At 39.5% G+C, this 25,850-nt stretch overlaps 1 protein-coding gene across 1 annotated transcript in view; it reads left to right on the forward strand.

Annotated features, from left to right (window-relative positions):
* The first annotated feature begins 18,603 nt into the window (after positions 1-18,603).
* The window catches only part of CSTF3 (cleavage stimulation factor subunit 3), a 59,044-nt gene continuing 51,797 nt past the window's right edge, over positions 18,604-25,850 (forward strand). Inside the window, exon 1 of the mRNA XM_060766564.2 lies at positions 18,604-18,860. Coding sequence (XP_060622547.1) covers positions 18,831-18,860 — 30 coding nt within the window. The 5' untranslated portion in view covers positions 18,604-18,830. The remainder of the gene's footprint in view (positions 18,861-25,850) is intronic.

A 25,850-nucleotide genomic window follows, 5' to 3' on the forward strand; every position in this document is an offset into this window, starting at 1 on the left:
CTTTTCCTGAAGGACTAGATGTCCCACATGGTTTCTTCCAACTACAATAATAAAACTTTATTTATATTCCGCTCTGTCTCCCCAAAGGGACTCACAGAATCATATTATCGTATGATTCTATGAAGAGAGAAGAAACATATTACTGGAACCCTCCAGGAAGTGCTGTTTATCTTTAAATCATAATGTACATTCCAGAGCCTGTTTAGATGAAAAATGGGGCAGCATTTTTTTACAGGTCACAACCATAGCATGTCTGTACTTAGCAGTTGCTCGTTTGTTTGCCTAAGATCTTAAGCATAGCATGCATTAATGTAATTTCCTGTTTGCTGGTTTTAGCCATATCTTCTCTCTTCCTGCACCAGTTCATCTGCTGATTGTCTGAGTTTGTTCATCCTCCATTTTTTAGTCTGCAGTTCTTTCTGTTTCCACCATATTGGAAGACACACATTACAGGGGCTCTGACCAAGAGATTATTATAAAAACTTTAATATGTGTAACTAATACTACTTTGTGTATTACTACCAAGAAGACAAAGTCTGGTTCATTTTTTGGCCAGGCCCTGTGTATGTGGGGTGAAAGGGCAGGACTGGTTCTTGTTCACCTTTGGTTATCTCTTTTTTCCTTCATCTACAACCGTGGCGTCATTAGGGTTGGTATCACCCAGTGTGGTAACTCATGTTGTCACCACCCTGGACCTCTTACCATATCGAATATTTAGTAATATTTTGCACCTATATTACTTATAAATTGTTACTCAAAATTTGACAACTCAACGGCTATCAAAGAAACCCAGCAACCACAAATACAGTGTGTACTTGAGGTGCATGTGGATGAAAACACATAATTTGAAGCATAATTGTAATGGGGAATAATAATAATAGTTGTGACCAGTGCGTAGGTACATTGGAAAGTACAAAAAGTAATGCAGCATAGAGTTTTACCCTTTAGCTATATTGTCACAATACATGTAAGCTGGGATTACAAAAATGTATCCATAAATATAAATAACACCCAGGGTATTTCATTTTTTAAATATCTATAATATTATAAAAACAGCATGAAAAACATGCTGAATGGGCATGATCTTAAAGATATTGTAACTTATTTTATTTGAAAAAGGAAAAGGAAATAAGCAAATTGGGTACACCAAAATGTTTTACTAATATATAGTTGAACAATTCCATCCTTTCTCTCTCTCTCTCTCTCTCTCTCTCTATATATATATATATATATATACACACACATATACAAGTTAGAACTTTTAATTTCTATTTGTTTTATATGTAATAAATGTATGCAATGTATTTTTCCCAGCATTTTTATTGGAAAAAAAGAATAGCCTATTTGAACAGATAATAATTGTCTGTTGTAGGCATACATTATAATAACATCTTTCTATATTATCTATTCTCCTTCTTTACACATTCATTCATATTACATTTTTTATTTTTCTCCCACCACCCTTCCCTACCCCTCCCACCCCTTTCTCTCTATATCTTTACTTTTTACCACGAACACAACTTTTGAAACCTTTGTACAATACCTGTGCTGGCTTCACCTTCTTCTACCCATTTCATATATGTTGCCCATTTCTCTTTAATTTCTTCTATTTTGTCCTCCTGTGAATCTTCTTGGGTTATACATGCAATAATATCTGATTGGACTTGTTCAAATAAATAATTATTCCAATTTTCCAAATTCAATTTTTTCATCTCCCCACCCCCAGGCTATTACTGCCTTTCCTGCTAAAATCATTGCTTCAAATAAGTCTTGGTTCTTCGCAGCAATGTTTTTATTCCCTGTAATTGCCATTAACATAAATTCCAGATTGACTTGGATTGGTATTTTGAATAGTTTCCCAATTTTTCTAATTATCTTATTCCAAAAAGTTTTTGCATTTAAACAGTCCCACCACGTATGTGCATACCAGCCTTTCTCTACTTTACAGTGCCAACACATTGGGCTTAATCCTGTTCCCATATTTGGTAATTGCGTCCTGTACCATTTCCAGATGAATTTCCTTTCTAATTCTTTATATTTTTCCATTTTAATTTTATTTACCCCTTTTTAAAATTGTTTTGTAAGTGTCCCTTCCTTCTGGCATTTATTTTGTAATGTTCTGACTATATATCCATCGTATTTTATCATTGTTTTATATAATTCTCCTACTAAACATTTCATTGTCTTCTGTCCTTTCGTAAATATGTTTTCAAGCACCCTTTCGTTGCCTAAACATTCTCCATATTTTCCCTGTTTAAGTTTGTTATATAGGCCTAATACTTTTATCCAATTTTTATTTCCCATTTTTTCTATTATCCTGTTCATGGAAATCAGTTGGCCATTTATATCGTAAATGTATGCAATGTAGACTATCCTCTGCATGTGTGGAAATGCTATGTATGATAAAAGGTCTGCAAACTTGGAACCTGCCTAGAAGTCAGCATAATACTGCCTATAACTAAAACACTCTTCTTTTGCTTTCTTTAAACTACCTTTAAAGTGCTTGGTTAAGACTTTCCCAACCTGATTTTTCCCAGATGTACTGGAACACAGTTTTCACCATCCCCAGACAGCATGAAAAATAGGCACATTTGGAACCACATGGTTTGTAAGACACTGTTCTAAGAATGTTAAAATTTAAAACTGCCTATCCTACAGGCTTTTTTATGCTGAAGGTTTCATTATTAAAATATATCTTTTTACTCAGCCTCTTAAAAGGCAAAAACAAGCAAGTTTGGCAGCTAATACAGGTGGGAGGATTATGAGTTGAGAAAATAGTTAATGCCATTTTTAGACTTCTTTTGATTTTTAAAAAGTGCCAGAGAAGTTAGCATGGGACTGTGGCAGTTCAATTGTTTACATAATCAGTAGTCAAGAAACATTTGTATATGACACAACAATCATGAGTAGTGTGTATGTGACTATGTCACTGAATGTATAAAGATTCTTAACTGTTTAGTCTCAATTTTTTGACTGGCTTTGATGACGAACACGAATTTAAGGGGCCCTACCAAGGCAGAGGCCAACCAGACCCATAAAAGAGGATCCGAACACCTGGCAAGATGGAAAGCACCCAGAAAGATTTTCCCTAAATTTCCCAATAAATCTCACCAAGTTGAAGAGGAAGCCACCAAGTTGTTTACTTCATTCGAGCTGGAACGGTTGTCAACCGCAATCATTTGCCCAGGAGCCAACATGACTCACAAGGGAAAATATCACTGTTTTTATAGGAAATACAGAACTGTCAAATTCAAATTTCCTGCTTCCGCCCCCCCCCCCCCCTTTGCTGGCTTCTCGCTGATTGGTTGGAGTCATCAGCTGGCTGGGAGGCGCGGTTAGCAAAGCTGCGCCTTATCCAATCAGGGGGCTAGCCTCGCTTTGGCTTCACAGCCAATGGGAAGAGAGGAGGCAGGCCAGGCAGGAAACAATGAAAGGACAAAAAGATGGAAGGATTAAAATGACTAATGTTTGTCCAATTGGTCAGCGATAGCTTAAGCCCTTGAGATGGCCAGAAGTATTGTTTAAATATTTTGAAAATAACATTTTTGTCTAGCTCAGGGGCTAGATTCTTTGTTGTCCTTCCGTCCTGGATATGGGATTCATTGATGAAGTTTGTGGTTGGTTTTGGCCAGTTGGGTTGACACAATGGAAAAAGGCTGTGGTGACAGGAAAACATCCTTTGTGTTGAGTGATTAAAACATCCATAGGTCTTATCTTTCCAGATGGTCTAGCCTTTTGCCTTCCAATATCTGGTCGATAGGCACCATTTATTTATTGTCCCTGCAATGTGTTTCTGGTTGAGTTCTTTGTTTAGGGATTTACTGGCTCAGGAAATTGGGAAATGCTTCCTGGAGCCATGAGGCACTAGATTCATGAAGAAGAAGGTGGTTTTTTTCTTTAATTTTTCAGAATATAAACATACTTACATATAATGATATGGGGAATGGAACATACAAGGAATTCATAAGGGATAAATCATGCAAAGTCAAAGGAGGAACCATGTCAGCCTTCCCTCCCTCCAAAGTCCATCAAAAATTCATAAAGATTGGTGAAAATCTTAAAAATCCATAGGGGTTTGGCACGAGAGTTCCCAAGAGTTCTAAAGTCCTTCAAAAGTTGATTAAAGTTCCAAACAGTTCATGAAAGTTCATAGAGGGCTTTGAAAAGTTCATAAAAGTTCATGGGGAGCAATTGGAGTCAATGGGAGCACGGAGATGTCAGAATCCACTTACTAGGGTGGAGAAAACTACAAATCCAATTTCATCCAAGGGGGCAGAGTGGCTTGCCAGGGGTCCAGAGGGGTGACCAAAGCAGGTTCCCCAGGGTTGGCAGGCTTCTGGACATACATGAGATGGAGGCACGAACATTGTAGCAGCATGGAGCCATGGATTGAAGTCAGCTGGTCCCCACATGAGGTTTTTTTGAGATAAAAATGTTTTTCCGGGGACGCAGGGGTCTGTAATGCAAAAAGTGAGATAGCAGGTAGTCTTAAAATTAGTCTAGGAAAAAATTGGCACCGGTTTGGAGTCGATCAATTGACCCGTAGATATGGGGACCCAGTAGGTCTCTGTATCCACAGTTCAAAGGAACGCAGTTTCGGCCTCCCCGGGACACTGTAAGAGCGTCCCAAGTGAGCCAGCAGTGATCTGCAGCTCGGGAAAGGAAAGGTTCGTGCTTGAGTGTTAAATGTAGTAAAGGACACAATGTATCACTATGGAGAGGAAAAGTTGCAAGCAAAGGATACTTTTATTGGGGGATTGTTACAATGTCAGGGCAAGTCTATGGGGGGAGAGAAAAAGAGAAGGCAGAAAAATGACTTTCGGTTGAAGCTGCTGCTGGAGCCACAGTCCCTCTATTGTTGGTTCAACCAGATGTCCAGGAACTGCGGAACTCCCTGCTGCAGTTCTGATCAGCTTGAAAGCAGGGGCTTGTGGGCTCGACCTCAGTTTTAGATTGAAAAATAAACTACTGTATATGGATAGGAAGCTCTTTCAGTAAAATGGTTTCTCATCTGCAGGCTCCTGTCAACTAAACTATGTCAGTGCAAGTTAATGGAAAAAGTGGAGCTGTTTGTGATTGTATGATTTGCATATTCAATAGTGTATCCGTCATTTTGTTTCAAGTGCAAAAATATCTATGTTCTGCAATTTTAAAAGCTCTCCAAGGCCTACTAGAGTAAGAAATTGCTTGTGACCACCTCGTGGCTGAAAGCCATGGTCTTCATTACCCATCAATCCACTTACCAAGCCAGTGACTCTACAAATCATAATTTCGTTGCTCTCTTTCTAGAAATACTGCTGTCTGTAAAATTAACCAAAGACACTGAAAGCAATCCTGAAAGTTATTTTTGAAACAGCTTTCAAAAATGGATTTGAGCTGCAGTGATTCATCTGAAAAGAAATATGTAGGACAAAAGGCATCTTAGACACTTAACTGTAAATAGAACACTACGTCTTCCTTTAGGAACACAGGCATTTATATGTACATCAATTCATTCACTGGTCTAAAAATAAAAAGGGAACAATATTCTACTTTCTATAAATGTAGTCACTTTGGAAACCCAGTCATGGCCTATATTATGTCTCAGGAATCAAAGTAAGACATAGTTTGTTGCACTTTACATGAAGTCACCAAGACTTATGAGGAAATGATCCTACGTTCCTTTAACATGGAATCAACTCAGTATCTGGCAGATTTCCATGATATACTTTTATGGACTCCAAGAGTGGATCCAATGTTATCACCTTTGTGTCACTACCACCCCTTAACTCTGACACGTTTGTTTGTACCAAAATAGATATTGTACAGAAATAGTAACCACATTTGTGTTGAAACAAAGGCAGGCAACTTATAAACTTCTGCATGCATAAACCTCTTGGATTTTTTTTTTTTTTTTGTAAAGTGTTAGGAATCTGTTCAGACATTTGATAAAGCAATCTGATACTTCTCTGGCAATCTACTGTTTGGGAAAGTGAGGAAATGCAAAAAATAGAAGTGATTGCAAGATGAAGGTTGCGCCACACTCACTACTGACATGTGGCCTCCAACAGCATACATCCAAGGCAACATGGCGTTCAACAAAAATAATTTTTCCCACTGCAGTTTAGAAAGAGGTTTAGGGTTTTCACCTATAATGCTATAGTGGTGCTTCAACAAACTACAACCACTGGGATTCCATAAGATGCAGCCATCGCACTTAACGGGAATCTTAGTGCCATAATTCAATTGTCTGAAATGGTCCCTGGTCAAAGCACTTTTGTTTTTTGAAATCAAAATCAAAATCAAACTTCTTTCTTTTTGCCATGGCCTCTCTGTTTATCTCTCTCTCTCTGCCTCTCTCTCTCTCTGTCTCACACACACACACAAACACACACGCACACACATACAGGCTGCTTGCTCAGAAGATATCAAATACAGGTCAAGTAAGCACAGAAAGACTACTGTAACTTGCAAGCAAGTATTTAGATTTCTAAGCCCCCCCCCCCCCCCCCAAGGCAGAGGTAGGTGTGCTTATATTAGGCTATGACATTCTGAACAGTATCAGCTGTTCAATATTGTTTACAATAATTAAGAATGTCAATATAAAGAAAATACAGAATCGTAACTGTTTTGACAGCTTGCTCTTCAAACCAAAAATCTTTTTTCTTCCATGATCAAAGTATGAAGACTGCCCAAGTGGCAAGGATTCTTTTTCATCATGTTCTTGACAACCTGTGTATTTCCTTTTCAACAACAATATCTCTCTTTTAAATGTTTTAATTCCAGTTGAGATTTGGGTCAAGTGGGAAATGAATCCAGGAGATACTTGGATGGTAATGCGTTATGGCATTTATTTTATTGATGTCTGCCTGGCAAAAGATAATATTTTGTATGTAAGATTACTTGGCCAATAAGAGAGTAGCAATGTGTGAGAGCAAAACATTTTTTGTGGATTTGCCCTCCACTTAGTAGGCATTTAAGGCAATATACAATAGCAAGATCCAAAACATTATCGGAAGAAATAAAAAAATTAACGTATTTTCTGCACAATTAAAATAACATATAAAAACTAAAAGGTGACATGAGAAGTTGAAAGCAACATTAACTACTCCTAAAAGCTTGATGGAAAAACCTTGTCTTTGTTGTCTGAAGTATCGTAAACAGAGGGCCAGTCTAGTTTTCTTGGAGCGATGGGGGAAAACCTGTTGAAACTCTCCATAGACTTACCCTCTAGAATATGGGTCCTTAACCTTTTTGATTCCATGGACACCTTTGCCATTCAGGTGAACACTAGGGACCCATTCTCAGAATGTAATGGCAGATAGCTTTATGACACTCAATGTGAAAATGTTCAACTTGTGCTCCTATACCTCAAAAGATCAAAGACAACTCTCAGGAAATCTCTTTTTTTCTGTTTGTGACCTATTCTGTGTTTCCAGATGGCCAACTATGCTACACAATAGTTTGTACACAACAGGACTGTGATCCCATGTTGGGTCTAACAACTACCATAATGGATGAGTATAAGCAATTTTTTAAGATATGCAACAACTGCAATGTGATATGAAATTAATACTATTGTAATTTATTGCATCAATTTATAAGTGAAAGAAATGCTAGATATCAGCTAGAAGTCAGATAAATAGAGATAATAAGCTGACTTTTTAAAATTCAATCTCATTGACCCCTTGAAATCTTTCCACTGGCTCCCAAGGTTTAGAACCACTATAATAATAAAAAATCCCATTGCATTTTAAGAATTTTATAATTTTCAATTTTTATAATTTTATTAATGAGATTTTAACTCACAGTTATTGTACTTATGCCATTGTATTTATACTTATGCATTGTTGTCTGAATGTTGGACTTGGAGTGCTTCTGTGAGCCGCACCGAGTCCCTTTGGGGAGATGATGGCATGGTACAAATAAATATTATTATTAATAATATTTAAAGTGCTGTTCTTGGAACAGGAAAGCCCAAGCTAAAATCTCTTTGTGAGCATGGAATTTACAATGTGACCTGGGGCTATCACTATCTTTTAGTAAACTTATGTTACAGGGTTGATGAAGGGATTAATAAGAAGGAGGGAAAGTGTGCATGTACATTTCTTTGTTGTTGTTAACAATGGTGTGTCCCTTTCTCTGAGGCAGAGAATGTGATTTCAATGCAGTGGATTTCTAGGGCTAAGAGAGGATTTGAACCCTGGTCTCCTGGATTCCTAGTCCAACACTTACAACTTCATCACACTAGAGAATTAAACCACTAAACTATGGTGGTTCTCTGTGGATTCCTAGTGCAGTACAAATAAAAGAAAAAAAGATCAACATTTTGCACAGGTAGATCACTTCTTAGCTTATAGCAAAAACAAACAAAACACAACACAATTTTATCCCATTTTATATTATCATTTTAAATTTCTTCATGAAACCACATATGTACTAAAACATGTTATTCTGGAATGAGAAGAAACCTCAGTAATTGCACGAGGGATTTAAGAAGCCAAGGTTGTCTATTTTAAACAGCCAAGTAGGCTGTGTTAATATTTTAAGACTTTTAACAGCATATTTTAAAAAATATTACTAAAGATTTAGAACCAGCCTTTTATATTTTCACAAGCATACCATGCAAGTCTTTTACAAAATTTGAGTCACACCCCGTTTTGCAAGGCTGACATTGTGGTATGTAGTCTTTCCACAAATGTCCTAAATATAAAAAGAAATTCATCTAGAAAGGCCTAAATGCAAATAGCCATTTGCTTTTGACACAAATGTAAGCAGGCACCTTTATAAATTAGCAGCAGTCCTTCAGGAAAAGACATTTAATCCATCTTGATGATTGCATTATGTATAGATGTTTCGGTTTTAATAGGACTGACATATGCTCAAACTTAACTTTGCAAGCATCCAAGGCCAGACTGTGGAATCTGATGGCTCTCTGGCGACTGCTACTTCGTAAAGGAGAGAGAAAATAACCAAGAGTAAATAGTATTTCCTTTGAAAAATATCACAACACCAGAGCCAAAAGCAGCTCCGACAGCTGTGACAAGGCGGCTGGGGGGGGGGGGGGTGTTTTCACAATGGTAAAGAATTTCCTGAAAGATCCTCTACCAGGGCTATCCAAAACTTCACTGTTTTCTTTTTAATAGCTATTATCATCCCATTATTGACTCACTTTCGACTTACTGGCTGAACATTCTCATATATTCCAAGGTAAGCATTGCAATAATAACTTATTTATCAGTGAGGTCCCTCATTATCATGTAGTGTCTATCACATTCATATTTTCTACCCCTTTCTTAGGGTCACTGTCAGTGGATGCCACAAGCATCAGGATAGTGGCTAAGCCTTGTCTTCTTGTGGCCAAGCTTCCCCCCCACACACACTTTAAGAATAATAATTGTCGATATAGGTGGAAGGCAGCAAAAGGACACCAATTTGCCTCACAGTTTAACATATGAAGTATATCCCCTCCACACACACACCCTTGCGTCATCAGGATCCATTCCATACTACATCATTCCACTATGTACACTAATATTATGCATTTTACTAAGCACTATCTCATCTTTTCCAATGAGTCATGCCATTTAATACTATGTCCAAAGTGTACAGTATCAAAAACATTAATTACAAACAAGCTCAACAATCAGTACAGCAAAGGGACCATTAACAGTTACCAGCAAAGGAATCCCTGCATAAACATATGCATGTTCAACAAGTGCTAGAAAATTAATACAGTTTTGATCTTTCCATCCTTCCAGGAAAAACATTTTCTAAGAGAGGATGCGGTCAATGACAAGTCAATTGTTTTGTTTGTTTGTTTGTTTTTGTCATGTCAGGAGCAACCTGAGAAACTGCAAGTCACTTCTGGTGTGAGAGAATTGGCCGTCTGCAAGGACGTTGCCCAGGGGATGCCCGGATGATTTGATGTTTTATCATCCTTGTGGGAGGCTTCTCTCATGTCCCCGCATGAGGAGCTGGAGCTGATAGAGGGAGCTCATCCACTTCTCCCCAGATTCAAACCTGTGACCTGTTGGTCTTCAGTCCTGCCGGCACAGGGGTTTAACCCACTGTGCCACCGGGGGCTCCTAGTCAATTGTTTATCAAGTTGGTAATGGGTTGTGGAAGGACCAGCAAGGTCTCTTTGAAGGAGCTCAGTTGCTACATGGGCCCTGCATATATAGGTAGGTAACTCGGTCCCAAATCACTGTATATCAGCAACAACTGCGAACATGGGTCAGTATTTGAGCAGATGCCATGTTCAAGAGCATAATTAAAGCCCATCACCAGTGCAACTTATGCGCACAGCTAGGCAGGAACAGAGAATGAAAAGATTTCTGGGCTTGTGTGGCATGCCTAAACCCATAGCTACCATCTGAACCATATTGGCACAGTTGCACAGACCACGATTTGCATTCCACCCTAGTGTATACTCATGACACAGTTGCCACCATCTGTATTAAAGACAATGCCAGGATAAGCAGTGTGTGAGGATTTGTAAACAGATGTGGTGGGTTAACGGGAAAGACATGTGTCGGCAGCTGATTGGCTGAGCATGCCAGGGGGTGGAGTTTTGATTGGCTGCTGTCTCTGGCTTGTTGCTGAGATAAACTGTTTTAACTGTCACTTTCACTTTGGAGAGTGAAGAGAGTGCTGATTAGAAATAGCCAGGAAGGAAATGGCTGACAGCTCTCTGAAGCCTGGTCATTTTAAAGGCATGAAGCATATTTTAAAGACTGTTTAAAAGGACTGTTCATTCCATCTGTTCTCTGTATGAATTCAGAGAGACTACTGTATATATTGTTGCCCTGTTTGATCTTTTGAACTGAAGTAAATATAATGTTACTTGTTACACAAGCCTGAGTGATTATTTATTATACTGCAGTGTATATCTTGATTTAGAAACTGTGGTAATGTTTCTGTTTGTTTACATTTACCAACCCCTACACAATGTAGCTGTGCAGGTCAGGTGCTTCACTCTGTACACAGCTTCACAAGAGACAGGCAGCTTATTGGCTAAATACTGGCAAGAAACTGTCCCTGTCAAGCCATGATGGCTCATAACATTCACAGATCTATTTTCCATGAAAGCTGTCTAAGCCTTTTTTTATATATAAGCTTGGGCTGTCCTTACAACATATGGTTGCAACACATTCCAGAAATGTAATCAGCTGCCAGATACAAAAGGGCTATGTCCTCATGTGTGTGTGTTTGTGTGTGTATGAAAATGTTCTAGTCACCTAGCTTTCAGTGTCTACTTCTAGCAGAGATAGGATTTTCCCCAAGCGGGGGAAATTCCTCAGTTCTGCAACAGCGCAAATAGAAGAGAAAAATAGTGCAGGTAGATGTTCCCTTTCATTTTTATACAAACACATTTTATGGTATCAAAAAAAGAGAGAAAAGAATAGAAGAACAGCCAAAACTAACAGGTCCTGGAAGGTTACCCTTATCCTATCCTCCTCCTCAGTACAGTAGAATGAACGTTTCCCAGATTTGTGACAGGCTGCCATCTAGTGAACCAACGAAAGTAAAACATTTACAAAATGGTGGTAGGTTTTTGAAGATAGCGTCAGACCTAGCAATTTGCATGAACAGGACCTCTCAGCCAGAGCTTTCCAAATTGTGTGTTGTGACACATTAGTGTGTTGCACAAACAAAATGAGAAACCTCTGAGTCTATGTGAAATAAGCAATAAAGCATACATTAAAAAATATAAAGGAAAGGTTTTCATGAGATATGTTGCATCCCCATACATTTTGTTACTATAATTTATATATGTGTCCATGTTTCATATAAGGGGTTGGCTTGACCTTCAGTGGAGCTCCCGGTGGCACAGTGGGTGAAACCGCTGAGCTGCTAAACTTGCTAACCGAAAGGACGCAGGTTCGAATCTGGGGAGTGACATAGGCTCCCACTGTCAGCCCCAGCTTCTGCCAGCCTAGCAGTTCGAAAACATGCAAATGTGAGTAGATCAATAGGTACCACTCTGGCGGGAAGGTAACAGTGCTCCATATAGTCATGCCAGCCACATGACCTTGGAGATGTCAATGGACAAAGCCAGCTCTTCGGCTTAGAAATGGAGATGATCACCAACCCCCAGAGTCAGACACTGGACTTAATGTCAGGGGAAAACCTTTACCTTTACCTACCCTTTAGTTTGCTAGTAAAACTGAATACAGTGTAATGAAATTATGCATAAGTCAAAAGTGTGTCTCCAACATGAAATGTTTTTGAAAGCTCTACTTTAAATTGAAAAAAACAGAACTTCCCTCTCTAGTAGTGCTCTCATATCAATAAATACTTTTAACAAGTTCATAAACGTGTGTTTCTAGCCAAACATGACCTAAGCTATGGATGGATTCCTGACTGCTCTTGGGGATTTTCCTGCCACCTTGGCAGGCGATTCTGTCGGAACTCTACTTGAACTCTAGAATGAAACAGCTCAGCTGGATGATTCCCTGCAGATGCAATGGTGGCAGCAATGAACTACTGCATATTGGTCCTCAAGGAGAAATCCCTGGCCATTCAGCAGCTCACTGTGAAGAATTTGTAAGGCATTTTGCAGATAAAGTTGCTCAGAATCAGATCTGTTCCGACTTGTATGCTGTTATTGATACAGTTACAGTGGATGTAACTTTGTATCCTCCTTGTCCAGTGTTGATAGATACTTTTCAATTGGTGCAGCCTGATGATGTGTACAGGATCCTTGGAGAGGTAAGAGCTACCACAGATATTCTAGATCTTTGTCCTTCTAGGCTGATCAAACAGGCCAGAGGGGGACTGGAAGAGTGGTTGAATATGGTGGTCAGTGCCTCCTTGGACCAAGGCGAAGTTCCAACTTGCTTAAAGGAGGCAGTTGTGAAAACTTTATTTAAATAGCCATCACTAAACTCCTCTATAATGGACAACTATCAGCCAGTGTCCAACCTTCCATTTCCTAGCAAGGTTCTGGAGTGCATGGTGTCCTCCCAATTCCAGAGTTTTCTGGATGAAACAGATTATGACACCCAGCTCTACTACTTCTTTCCATCCAATGCCAAGAAAGCTGTACTAACCCTAAACCAGTGTCTGTCATAACTAATGGACTGGATGAGGGCAAACAAATTGAAACTTAATTCAGACAAGACAGAGGTACTCCTGTCAGTTGGAAGGCAGACGAGGGAATAGGGATTCAGCCTGAGCCTGTGCTGGATTATGTTACACTCCCAATGAAGACGGTTTCGTAGTTTGGAGGTCCTCCTGGGTTCAACATTGAACTTGGAGGCCCAGGTGTTGGTAGTGATATTATGTTTATTAAGAAGAACTCCAGCAACCAACTATTTTTAAGCTTACTTCTGCTTTGCTCTTTAATAACTAGGAAGCTGGAATTGTTTGAATGTAGTTTCTATAGCTAAAGGCTAGCTTCAGTCACATCCTGGCCTGCTTGGCAAACATGCAGTTTGCACTGTATAACCCAATCTTTCCTCGAAGAAAAGCCTTATACTAGTTATCCACATGTTCCTGTTATAGACTTTTAAATAAGAGTTATTAAATATGCAGGTAGTAGGCTTATACCTTAAAGAAACACAGACAATAGGATATTCTATATTGACAAAGGGTGTCTTCCAGTAGCAAAACAAATATAATTGTAAAATCATGTTGTAATCAAAAGTCATTCAGAGGCCATCCTCCAGCCTATACAATGGTCAAGCAGCATTATACAAGGATATTGTTTGTTGTGGTTTCTTTTTTTTTTTGTCACTAGATCATGCTCAATGGGCCAAGATGCATCCTAGGGTGCAATGATACTGTGGAATTAATGCAGCTTGACACCATTTAATTAGAAGTAACAAAACTTTTAAAGGATAGCAATTATCTTGATTACATTTTTGAGTAAAGATGGTCTGTCAGATACTCAAAACAATTTCCACTCTATGCTAACTCAACTTTTGTGACTAGCTGTTTGGGTATTGCAGAATATCCTTTACACGTAAACACTCATATTATTTCAACATTTTTGTCTCCTCAATTAACACAGTCAGAAAAGATGCAAGAAATCACTCAGTGTCACTCTTTTAACTGGAAATGTGGCATAAACACAAAGCTGGGATCTCAGCTTACAGGTAAACTTGAGAATTAAACTTTTATCAACTATTTAAAACCAAAAGTTGCTCTTTATGGAGCAGATACGGGTATTTGAAAAATGCATTACAAATGAATGTATCTCCTCTCTGTCCTAAAAAACAATCCAGACCAGTCCTCAGCTGCTTACACAAAAAGCTTTTTCTAGTACCCTCTGAAATGTTATTTGGCAGAACTCCCAGTGTACAGTGGGAATAAGTCTTGTGGTATGCAATCTGTATTTTGCTGCCATAGCCCTAGCAAAGGGAGGAGAAAGCACACAGCGTACATATTTTTCTGTCAGATCTGAAGCATTCAAGATAGAGTTGCTAAAGAGAAGAAAGATATTGCATGCTGTGAAGGCAACATAGATTGAGAGGATTCTACAGTTTTTGTGACCATTCCGGAATGTCTCCTTAAATAAATGGGACTAATCGAGAAGAACATTCCTGGATACCAGCTTCATCCAGGCATTGCAATACAATCATCCTAATGAAAGTACCCCATATCAGGCCTTAACTGAAGCAGGCCACAGCAAGCTAATAACAACAAGCCACAGCTTAAGCTTGTGATCTGGGACACATCATGTCCGTGAAGGACGTGTAGTCAGTAGTGAAAGGAAAATACTTCCTTTTTTCCATTAACCTATATGGCCCAAAGCTGATCCGAATGCTAAAAGACAAAGTGGCACTAAGGCCTTCTACTCTCAAACGTGCCAGTATCACAAACACTGATGCTGATATACCTCAAAAGCTAATATCAGTACATAATTCTGTATAAGAAACACTACAGAAAACTTCATACTGGTACTTTTTGTATCTACTTTTTTATTTGTATGCTCATAGCAAAAGTCACAAGAAAGAAAAAAAGAAGTATTTGTATAAATATAAAGAAGCAATGAGAAATCTGGGTCACAGCTAAGCCCACAAATGAGAGGCTGTATGGGAACATAAACAATATTGAATCCTGTAGTATTGTAAAGATTACATTAATCTTTACAATACTACAATAATACATTAATGATTGCCTAAGGCTGTCTTCTTTATCACATTAATGAAATGTTAGCCTCAGTTTGCAAGTACATTCACTATGCATAATTTACAGATTTCCACCATGATGCCACTTAGATTTTCTGCCTTCATTAAAGATTCCTAAACATTTTAGCTGTTCACACATAGAAGTACTTCAGTCTATCAATGATTTTGGTTGCCCTTTTTATATCTTATCAGGCTCTATATCCTTACTTCCCAAAACAACCAGAACTTGCATACTGTAATCTTAATGTAGTCCCATGATAGGTTTTCAGGATACAATTGTTCATCTCATTCAGAAGTTGATAGTCTCTGTGCCACTTAATGGATACTGAATTTTCTAATGTAAACTCACCTCTTTCTTGAGTGCTCACATTAGGTCAGGTTCTACCAGTATATTATGGTGTTAGCAATGTTTTACTCTAACATGAATCACCACGAACTTTATTTACCTAATTTAAAGAGATACGTCTGTAGTTCTTCACATTCTCTAGTCCATCTTCCTGAATAAAGTGGTTTTATTAGCAAATCTGTGTTGTTTTAAACATAAAAAAGCAATGTGAGTAGATGAAGGTGTTCATGAACAACAGGCTCCTTGGCATGGAAAAATGGGGCAACAGCACCTCCTCATGGACAAGTTGAGCACAGCTTCCAGATGCCGGATATGAAAAAGAGGAAAGCCTTGCCTCTGTCTATTTATTATTGTCTGTCTTTGTTAATTGTATAACGGCATTTAATGTTTGTCATATATGTATTCTGTAATCTGCTTTGATTCCCCTCGGGGAGATAGAGCGGAACATAAATAAAGTATATTATTATTATTACCTTGATTTTCATCGAGAAAAAGGAGGGATAAAAATAAAATAACAATAATAACAAATCTGACTTTCCAACAAACCCACTGCTTACTTCTAACTCAATTTATAAATCAAACAAAATAAATAAATAGCATTTAAAAATGACATACCCTCAGTGTCTCCCTAAATGAGTCCTTGAATGGGCTTATATTCCCTTTAAGAGAACTTCATGCTAGATTCCAATTCACAAGAGCAATTGCCCTCTTACTTCCAAGACTGCTATGCTTACTGGTTCCACACATACAAATAAACCTCTAGTTTAAAAAATACCAATAAAAGTACTTGCCTGGATCACAGCTGACAGAATTCCTCTGCTAACCTGAGCCAATAGGTTATAGCACAGAAGAGGAGGTAGCTACCTTTCAATATACTTCAAAATGATGTTATCAAAGGCATCAAACATGCTGGCTGACAGAAGCTACAGATTTCTTAGCAGAAAGGCTTACCACAGAAGTTGCCTTGTAAAAATCAGGCCAGTGGCCCATCCAGCCATGAGGTATCAACTTGGCCTATCAGCATCTCTCCTGGGTTTCAGGCAGGATTCATTCCCTGAAGGCTCCCCCAGTTCATATAGTTCCCATATCTCAGAGCCTGGATCCATTTCTCAAGTTTTCGGGGTTGGAGGAAGGAGCTCCCAATCATGCAACCCTTGTGCCGGCAGGACTGAAGAACGGCAGGTTGGAGGTTCGAATCCAGGGAAAGCACGGATGAGCTCCATCAGCTCTGACTCCCCATGTGGGGACATGAGAGAAGCCTCTCACAAGGATGGTAAAACATCAAAACATCTGGGCGTCCCCTGGGCAATGTCCTTGTAGACAGCCAATTCTCTCATACCAGAAGCGACTTGCAGTTTCTCAATTTGCCCCTGACACACACAAAAAAGGGGCTGGGGTAGAAATGGCAAGACTCTCACTTTGAAAAAGACATTTTTTATTCCTTCCATGTATATTCCTCATTTCTTTTGGATTAGGATGCACTGCAACTCACACAAGAAAAAGTGCATAGAATACATTTCCCTCATTACTTAAGAACTGTCACATTTCATTTGAATGGTTCCCTAATAACACTAGCTTCTGCCTGATCTTAGAAGCAAAGCAGGGTCAACTCTAGTTGGCATTTAGATGGGAGGCTGCCCATGAATACAGCTACATTTCAGAGGAAGGAACTGGCAAAAGAACTTCTGAGTATTCCAGGCATGGGCAAACTTTGGCCCTCCAGGTGAGTGAGCAGTTGGGCATTATTTCCTGGAGTATGGAGGACTATATTACACCTCTTTTCAGAAAATCCCTATTTAGATGCTTTGGGTCTGAGTTATAGAAGAAATCTATACATCAAATAACATTGCTTCCACTGCCATATGCTGATGTCCACTGTATCTAGAATCTAAAGCCTAGCTGTATTAAGACAATTGAAATGGACAGAACAAGTTGGACACAACTGTCTGAGGGGCTGGAGGGCTATGTTGCTGTTCATTTGGTCAGTTGCTTCTGACTCTTCGTGACCTCATGGACCAGCCCACGCCAGAACTCCCTGTCGGCCATGGCCACCCCCATCTCCTTCAAAGTCAAGCCAATCACTTCAAGGATACCGTCCATCCATCTTGCCCTTGGTCGGCCGCTCTTCCATTTTCCCCAGCATAATTGTCTTCTCTACGCTTTCCTGTCTTCTCATGGTGTGGCCAAAGTACTTCATCTTTGCCTCTAATATCCCTCCCTCGAACAACTCTAGTATTTCCCAAACTCTGGCCTTCTATGATTCTGGACTTCGTTTCCCAGAATCCTTGATAATTGGCCAAGACGGCTGAAGTTTCTGGGAACTGAAGTCCCAAAAAACACTTCCTTTGCTATATAGATCCTGGAGGAAGTACTGGGCGAGAGAAATGAACAAATGAAGTAGCTCCGAGCAATCAAAAAAGCTGACGACCCAAACCACATAAAAAACGAGTTTAGAATAGAAGCAAGTCAATCTATAACTTCCTAGGTTTTTTTTTCTTTTCATTTTTATCGTTAAATCTCCCACTTTCCTATCTGGATATTGTTCCCACACTTTCGGTGTACCTCTTTTTCCTTTACAGTTAAAGGTACAACAAAAACTCTAAATAGAAAGTAAGAAGGATGTCAACAAATATTTTTTCTCCCCTCTTCTTTTCTTCCCTACTTTGCTGTGCCAGTGTTCTCCCACTTTCCATGTAAATTGAAGGTTTTTTTCCCTTTTCTTTCCCAAACATCATTTTCTTTCAACAAAACTTTAATAAAATATCAAATCATAAATAAATAAATGATAATCTAAGCATTAAAAAAATAACTAAACAAGGAAGTAAAAACGGGAAGAAACAAAACAGCTCGAACAACACGAAGAATCCAGGGAGGGACTCTTCTCCGGCACGTGACCGGCCCACGTGCCTCACCCGGAAGATTCCCCTTTCACAACTTCCGCCGACTTTTCCGAATGGCGTCAACTCGCTCTACTCTTCGCTCCACCCCTTTGGCCAAGTCTGCGCATGCGCCCGGCTTCCCTGCTTTATTCTCTTGCTTTCCCAGCGTGCTCCTCGCGCTGCCGTTTCCTCCACTGAGCATTCTAATGCTGCTGGAGGACTGGCCCTCCCATTTCCCGGCAACCCTTGCGCTCTCCTGCCGGGCCCCGCCTCCTTCCTTCCTCCACTGGGGGGCGGTTGAGCCGCCATTTTGTTCCTTGGGCTCCCGGAGGCGGCGCGTGTGGAAGGCTGCTCTCCCTCTCTTTCTCTCTTTCCCGCCGGTCGCCCAGGGATTGTGGGAAGGGGGCCGGAGCGGGTGGGCGAGGCGATATCTCGGTCTCCGCGGCGGCTTCCTCCCGTGCCCACGGCCCGCGTCTCCTCTCGCTCGCCATGTCTGCAGAAACGCCCGCCGGCGACCAGGTGAGCGGGCAGGGCCTTCCGAGCTGAGGGAGGCCTGTGGGCTTGGAGGGCGAATCAGGGGAGGCAGGCGCCCAGGTTGGGAGGGCGGTGGGCCGTGGCCTTCTGAGCTCTGGTCTCCCCCTCTCGTATTGTGTCGTTTTCATACATCCCCCTCCTTCTGCTCTCAAATCATAAACTCCATTGTGGCGTCCTCTTTTCACACGGATAGACTCTTCTCCGTTCTCTGCGCCTTTTCTCTGGTTCGCCTATCATCGCAAACAACTAAAGCAGGGCCTGTGCGTGTTTATTCGCAAATAAAAACCCCTCAAGCAGCATCTGCACTTTAGAATTTATGCAGGCTGACACTCGTCTTACCCGCCTTTTCCCAACAAATATTGCATTTCTGCTTTTACTTTCCCTCTCCGCTACATCTTTTGCTACCGATGAAGGATAATAATAATAATAATAACAACACTTTATTTGTACCCCGCTACCATCTCCCCAAGGGACTCGGTGCGGCTTACATGAAGCCGAGCCCAAATACAACAATACCAGCAAAACAACGACAGTACAAGCAATTAAAATAAAACATAGACAATAAGATATACAACATTTTCAATAAGACAACACGCAATTAAAAACTGGGAAGGCCAAATGTAAAGTTAAAATAATGCTGGGACATGGACGAAAGGTGATAGTGGTGTTTGTGGAAGGGCATACGAGCAGATCTAAAAAATGTAAAGTGCTTTGGAGGACAAAGTGCGATGGGATCATTATCCTGGGAAGGCACACTGGAACAACCACGTCTTCAAGCTCCTCCTAAAGACTGGCAAGGTTGGGGCCTGTCTGATGTCTTTAGGGAGTGAGTTCCAGAGTTGAGGGGTCACCACCGAAAAGGCCCTCTCTCTCATCCCCACCAACCGCGCCTGCGATGCTGGTGGGATCGAGAGCAGGCCTTCCCGGATGATCGAAGGGATTGTGTGGGTTCGTATACAGAGATGCTTGCTTTTCACTGTTTCCTCATTGGACCCCTCCTCCCAGTGTCATTTCCAAACAGTGGTTCTGTTTTGAAAGGTGTGAATGCCAAATAATTAATAGATTTATCGTCTCCACGACCACAGATATTCTCCCTATTGAAATAGCATGTATAGCATTAACAGCAAATGCTCTTGAATCTAAGCCAATATTATTAAATTGTTAATTATAAAAATATTATAAATCTAAATTAAAAATATTACAATATAATGGTGTAGTACAATTTAGTAATATGTAATACTGATATTGTGCTATGCTAATAATATATATTGTATGTATATATATTTTGAAAGCCGCTCTGAGTCCCCTTTGGAGTGAGAAGGCTGGCATATAAATGTTGTAAATAAATAAACCTATCTGCCATGGCCTCTAAAACTTCATATTCTAGCCAATGCTTGCATAGGAAAACCTTGAGAGCCCAGCATTTGTTGTATCCATAACACAGTCGCTCTTGAAAATATAGAGACCACTACTGAAGATCTTATGATTAATATTGCTGCTTTTTTAAGAGCTGTATCCGCTCTTCTCTCATCAGTTTTTTTTTCAAGTTTGTGTCCCCTTCGTGTGGCACCCATGTTTCAGGTATTAAAGATGACCAGACATCAATAATAATAGAAAGGTAAAGGTTTCCCCTTGACATTGAGGGTGGTGCTTATCTCCATTTCTAAGATAAGGAGCCAGCATTGCCCCTAGACACCTCCAAGGCTATGTGGCCGGCATGATTGCATGGAGCCCTTTTACCTTCCCACTCCAGTACCAATTGAGATCTACTCACATTCACATGTTTTTGAAATGCTAGGTTGGCAGAAGCTGGGGCTATCAGTGGGTGCTCAGCCTGCTTCCCGGATTTAAACCGCTGATGTTTTGGTCAGCAAGTTCAGCAGCTCATCTGTTTAACCCGCTGCGCCACTGGGGGCTCTATCAATAATAATAATAGGCAGTTTTAATAAATCAGTTTCTATGGATTGGAATCTTGGGATTTGTAGTTTGATGAGATACCAGCACTCTTTATCTCAACCTTGTAAAGGTACAACTCCCAGCATCCCATAGTATTGGGCTAGAAAGTGGGATTGAATTGTGTTAATTCTGCACTGTAGATGCACCCTGAGTTGGGAGGGGGGCTACATACAAATACAAGTGTATGGTATCACAGCTTCAGTCTCTCCTGGGATTAATTACTGCAAAACTGAACAATGTATTTTTCTACATCTGGTATAATGAAGAACGTGAATAATGTTTTGTCTATTGTTAAAGGTTGAGTATTCCTTATCTGAGATGCTTGGGACCAGAAGTGTTTCGATTTTGTAATACATATAGGATCTCATCCCACACAGTCTGGGCTCTGTTTCCATGCCCTTTGGAAATAGAGTCCACCATAGGCCATCCCATGACATAAGGGCACTTCCAGTGGGATTCCGTTTCTTTTTCTTTCTTTCTTTCTTTTTTTTTGTTGTGTCAGGAGCAAGTTGCTTCTGGTGTGAGAGAATTGGCCGTCTGCAAGGACGTTGCCCAGGGGACGCCTGGATGATTTGATGTTTTATCATCTTTGTGGGAGGCTTCCCTCATGTCCCCGCATGAAGAGATGGAGCTGATAAGAGGGAGCTCATCCGCCTCTCCCCGGATTCGAACCTGCGACCTGTCGGTCTTCAGTCCTGCCAGCACAGGGGTTTAACCCACTGCGCCTCCGTTTCTGAAGTCCATGGAAACAGAGCCCAAAATAAGACTCCAGATGGCAAAACTAACTAACTAACGAAAACAGGAAAAATGAGGAAAGGAGGTGGGATGGCTGGCCATTCCAGAAGATGGACCTTGATGGGAGGGAACAAAGTAAGATGGTTCCCTCCGCTTTATCACTGCTCATAGAATGAGGTCCATAGCTGCATATATCTTGGAGATGGGAACCAAGTTTTAAGCATGTAGTTCATTCACAATTGAAATACACCTCATGCACATAGTCTGAAAGTAATTCTGTATATTATTTTTACAATAATTTTGTGCATGAAGCAATATTTGTGTATACTGAAAGCAAAAGCTGCCACAATATTAGCCACCCATATAAACAGGTTTACATTTTGGAATTCAGAATTCTAGATAAGGATTGCTCAACCTGTATTACATGGAGTTCTTAAAGTGGAATATGAAATCTAATATTGTTGTTCGATGAAAATAGGTTTAGAGATATATAAAATGTTATTTATGAAGCTGCACTATACTTCATTTGTGTACTACAATTTGAATTTAATGAATTCTAAAATCTAAATTGGCAAAATGTGAGCATATTAATAAATGTGTTTAAGATACACAAATATTACTGGGTCCTTTATGAACAACAGCATTGTGTGTGTGCCTGTGTGATTTTATTTTCCTATCAAATGAAAAAAAATGATAGCTGGGATAGCTCTAGGTAGCAAATAGTACAGGGTTACAGCAATCTTGAGATCATATTTCTCCTATATAGAAACACACACTAAATAAACTACATTTTAGCTTGAGCACAGGACCAGAATATGACATGAGAATAATGTCTTTAAAGAGGGGGGGGGCTGAATTTGACTTCAGTCAAAGCTGCTGTTTGTATGGTTTTTGTTTGTTTTTTAGGGACAGTATAATGTTCTGTGTTCACAAAATGAAAATAGAACTCTTTTTGAAATTAGTATAAACCGGTTTCTTTTGTAATTTTCAAGCAGATGCCTTCATATAATATGAATCCAGGTTTCTCTGAAACTAAGTAACTGCCAAGGAGTGTTGGGTAGTTCTTGGTCTAGTAATCAGGTTGTACCAGTTGAGTATGCTTTGGATATCACCTTCTAAAAAACACAACCACTCTCTGTGTGTTTTAGTTATGACAGTTGCATATTTTATGAGGGTTCTTCTGTATGAAATTTGAATATTTCTTTTTTTGCCATGTTGCATACTTTCCATCACTTAAAACTAGAAAACTAGAAATTCTGGAACTATCAAGGACATATTGGAGTTAACACATTGATATGGAATACTGTTGACCTTTTACATCCACAATTTGACAAATGTTCAGTCAGGGCTAGATAGATAGACAGATAGACAGACACACATACATGCACACATGCACACATATATATAATTCTGAAATCAAATCTTGATTTTGCCATTTTATATCAGGGCACCATTTTACATTTTACGCCACTGTATATAATGGGGCCCGAGCATCCATGGATTCCGGGAACCAAAGGGTTCTAGAACCAAGCCCTGCCGGGTACCATGGGCCCATCATAACAAAACCAGTCACCCATAGTGTAAGTTTCTTTAATATCAGAAATTATCTTAGTGTGTCTTCGTGGTGCTTCTTTACCTTCCTCTTCTGGCAAGTGCTAAGTCCTGTAGAAAGTAATAACATTATACTATAAAACAACTCTGTTAGACCACAGAATACATCTTGTCCATCACCTTTATATCCAGTGTGTAATAGGATATCTTCAGGAACTTCACACATTAGGCATAAAAGCAAAAAGTTCTCTCCTGCTTCTGCTCCCAACAACTAGTAGTAACATACATTCTTTTCACCCACTATCATGATGTGAGGATGGAGTTAGTTCAGGAGTATTAAGGCCGTTTCTCAGGCTGCTAAAATCTTGCTGAATTGTTGTATTAGGAAGAACTCTTGAGGCTTGTGTACTTGTATATTTTTTGTCGTAGTGATTTATTTATTTATTTATTTATTTACTTTATTTGTATACCGCCGTTTCTCAGCCTAACCGGCGACTCAACGCGGTGATCTCAGAAGTGTGTCTAGAGATTGGATCTAATTTTCATTTTATTGTGCAGCCTAGAGTGTTGGAAAGATTGTTGTAGGATATTGGACTGCAACCTGTTTTCAAGTTATGCTTGCATGACTCATTCCACTTGCCTCAAAAGGGCAGGTTGAGGGAAGAGGATGAAAATAAGCGACTATTTTTCAAGAATATTTTCCAAGCAGTTAAAGGAATATATATAAATCTAGGTGTACACAAAACATTAAACATACTGGCCAGTAGTTTATTCATTTAGCTATATAGAGGGAAGGCATATTTGGTGAGAAAAATAGTCCCAGAATATATATATAGTGGATTCTTTTTGTTTGAAAAGCAGTCATTTCTTACTAACACAGATACATGTCTAAGATCCATCACCATAAAAAAGACAGTTTGTTACTATAGACGGTTTTAAGCATATGTGTATGTTTTCAGATCCTGTCAGCTTATGGCGACACCATGAATTTAATAGGGGCTTTGTATTTTTTGAATCTCCCATAGAAATACTAACCACAACTGATCCTGCATAGCTTCCAAGATCAGATGGGATCTGAGTGGCTCCTAAACTTTGGTTCTCAATCTGTTTTGAACTTTTGCTCTCAGAATATCTGTTATCTAAACAAGGTGGTGCTTTTTGAAATTGAAGTCCAAAACATGTGGAGGACCACAGTTTGGGAACCACTGCTTTAGTGTATTTAGACCTAGAATATTCTAATCAATGCTTTTTAATCTGCCCAAGAACAAGCAGGTCTCTTACCTAAGACCAAGTTCTATAATACTGCCATGATGGCCCTTTTCTCCTGTTTTATGAGCAATAAATCACTTCATATCTTTCCTTACCAGGAGACGTTGCTGAGATCTCATGCCTTTTCCCCTCCGTTTTCAAAAGGTTTTCCAGTTGTCAAGTCAAGAGGGGAGATTAAATCAGTGGCGCTATCATTTCTCCCTGTCATTATAGTCAATCTGTTATTGTGCATTGTGGGAACTAGATGGTTTTAACATCACACTGCCTTACAGTGAACTCATCTAAAATTGTGGATAATAAAAACTAATTTAAATAATCAAATCAAGTTTGTGATGACAATCTTTAAGAGTAGGCAAACTTCCTCCCTTCAGGTGTTTTGGACTTCAATTGGGAGTTGAAAGTTTGCTCATGCCTGCTTTAGAGCCATGTAGAGACCTATAGATTGAGGTTTTTGTGAGTGTCAAGAGGGGGCTGAGTCATGGGGGCATAATTTGCCCACACTACATCAAGTTCAGCAACCGAAGGATCAGATCATTTAAGGAATTCTGATCAATTGGTAGAAACAGGCTTGCAAATAGATCTGCTACCATAGAACTGCCTCAATCTCAATTGTTTTTAGATTTATTTATTTTTAGTATAGTTGTTTTTCTGGTCATTTGCCTATGTATGAATCTTGAGTATTCAGAATAATATTTAGTCATAAAATCAAGTGGTTGTAAATGTATGCACTAATTAATGGGTTTTTCTGCTCACTTGAATCTGTTCTTCTAGAATGGGATAGTCACTCTTGGACGTTTTTAATCAAGAGGTTAACCTGGGCCATAATCCCATAAACTTACATTAAACTCATATGCATTAGTGTTCAAATCAGTGTGTTTGTAGTTTTAAAATGATCTTACATGAGAGGTTAAAACAGAATTTTATCCTATGTCTAGAATGAGAATAATTGGGATTGTTAATAATACCCCCTTTGTGCACAATTAAAAGGAAGTCTGAAGCCTGTTGCTTATTAAGTTGCAAAAATACACTTGTTTACATCTTGTGTGTTTTCCTGCTGCTGTCCTAATGTAGCCAAGCATTGAATTAGGATAGGATCACATTGCCTTCTGCCAGTGAGTGAGGCTGTGTGCTCTATAGACCTGTCTCCACCAGAAGGTTTCAACTAGGAGAGCTTCAGGAGAGGGGGATTTCCCCCAGAGGCCTCTTAGGTACAGTATATGGGGATCAGAATCAGACTTTGGAAACCTGTAATAAATGCTGAATAAATAGGCCAGTATTTCCCCTTCCGTATTGTTTGTGATCGATTTGAAAAATGAAGATCAGCAATGCTGCAAAATTTACTAAAACTATGTTCTCATAGACTGTATGGATTTCCTCAGCCTTGAAAATGATAAGCAATTCACCTTCTCATAAAAGATCTGCAGGAATGTAGGATTTGAAAAATGAAGATCAGCAATGCTGCAA

This window comes from Anolis sagrei, chromosome 1, assembly GCF_037176765.1.
Source record: "Anolis sagrei isolate rAnoSag1 chromosome 1, rAnoSag1.mat, whole genome shotgun sequence".
NCBI classification, from domain to species: Eukaryota; Metazoa; Chordata; class Lepidosauria; order Squamata; family Dactyloidae; genus Anolis; species Anolis sagrei.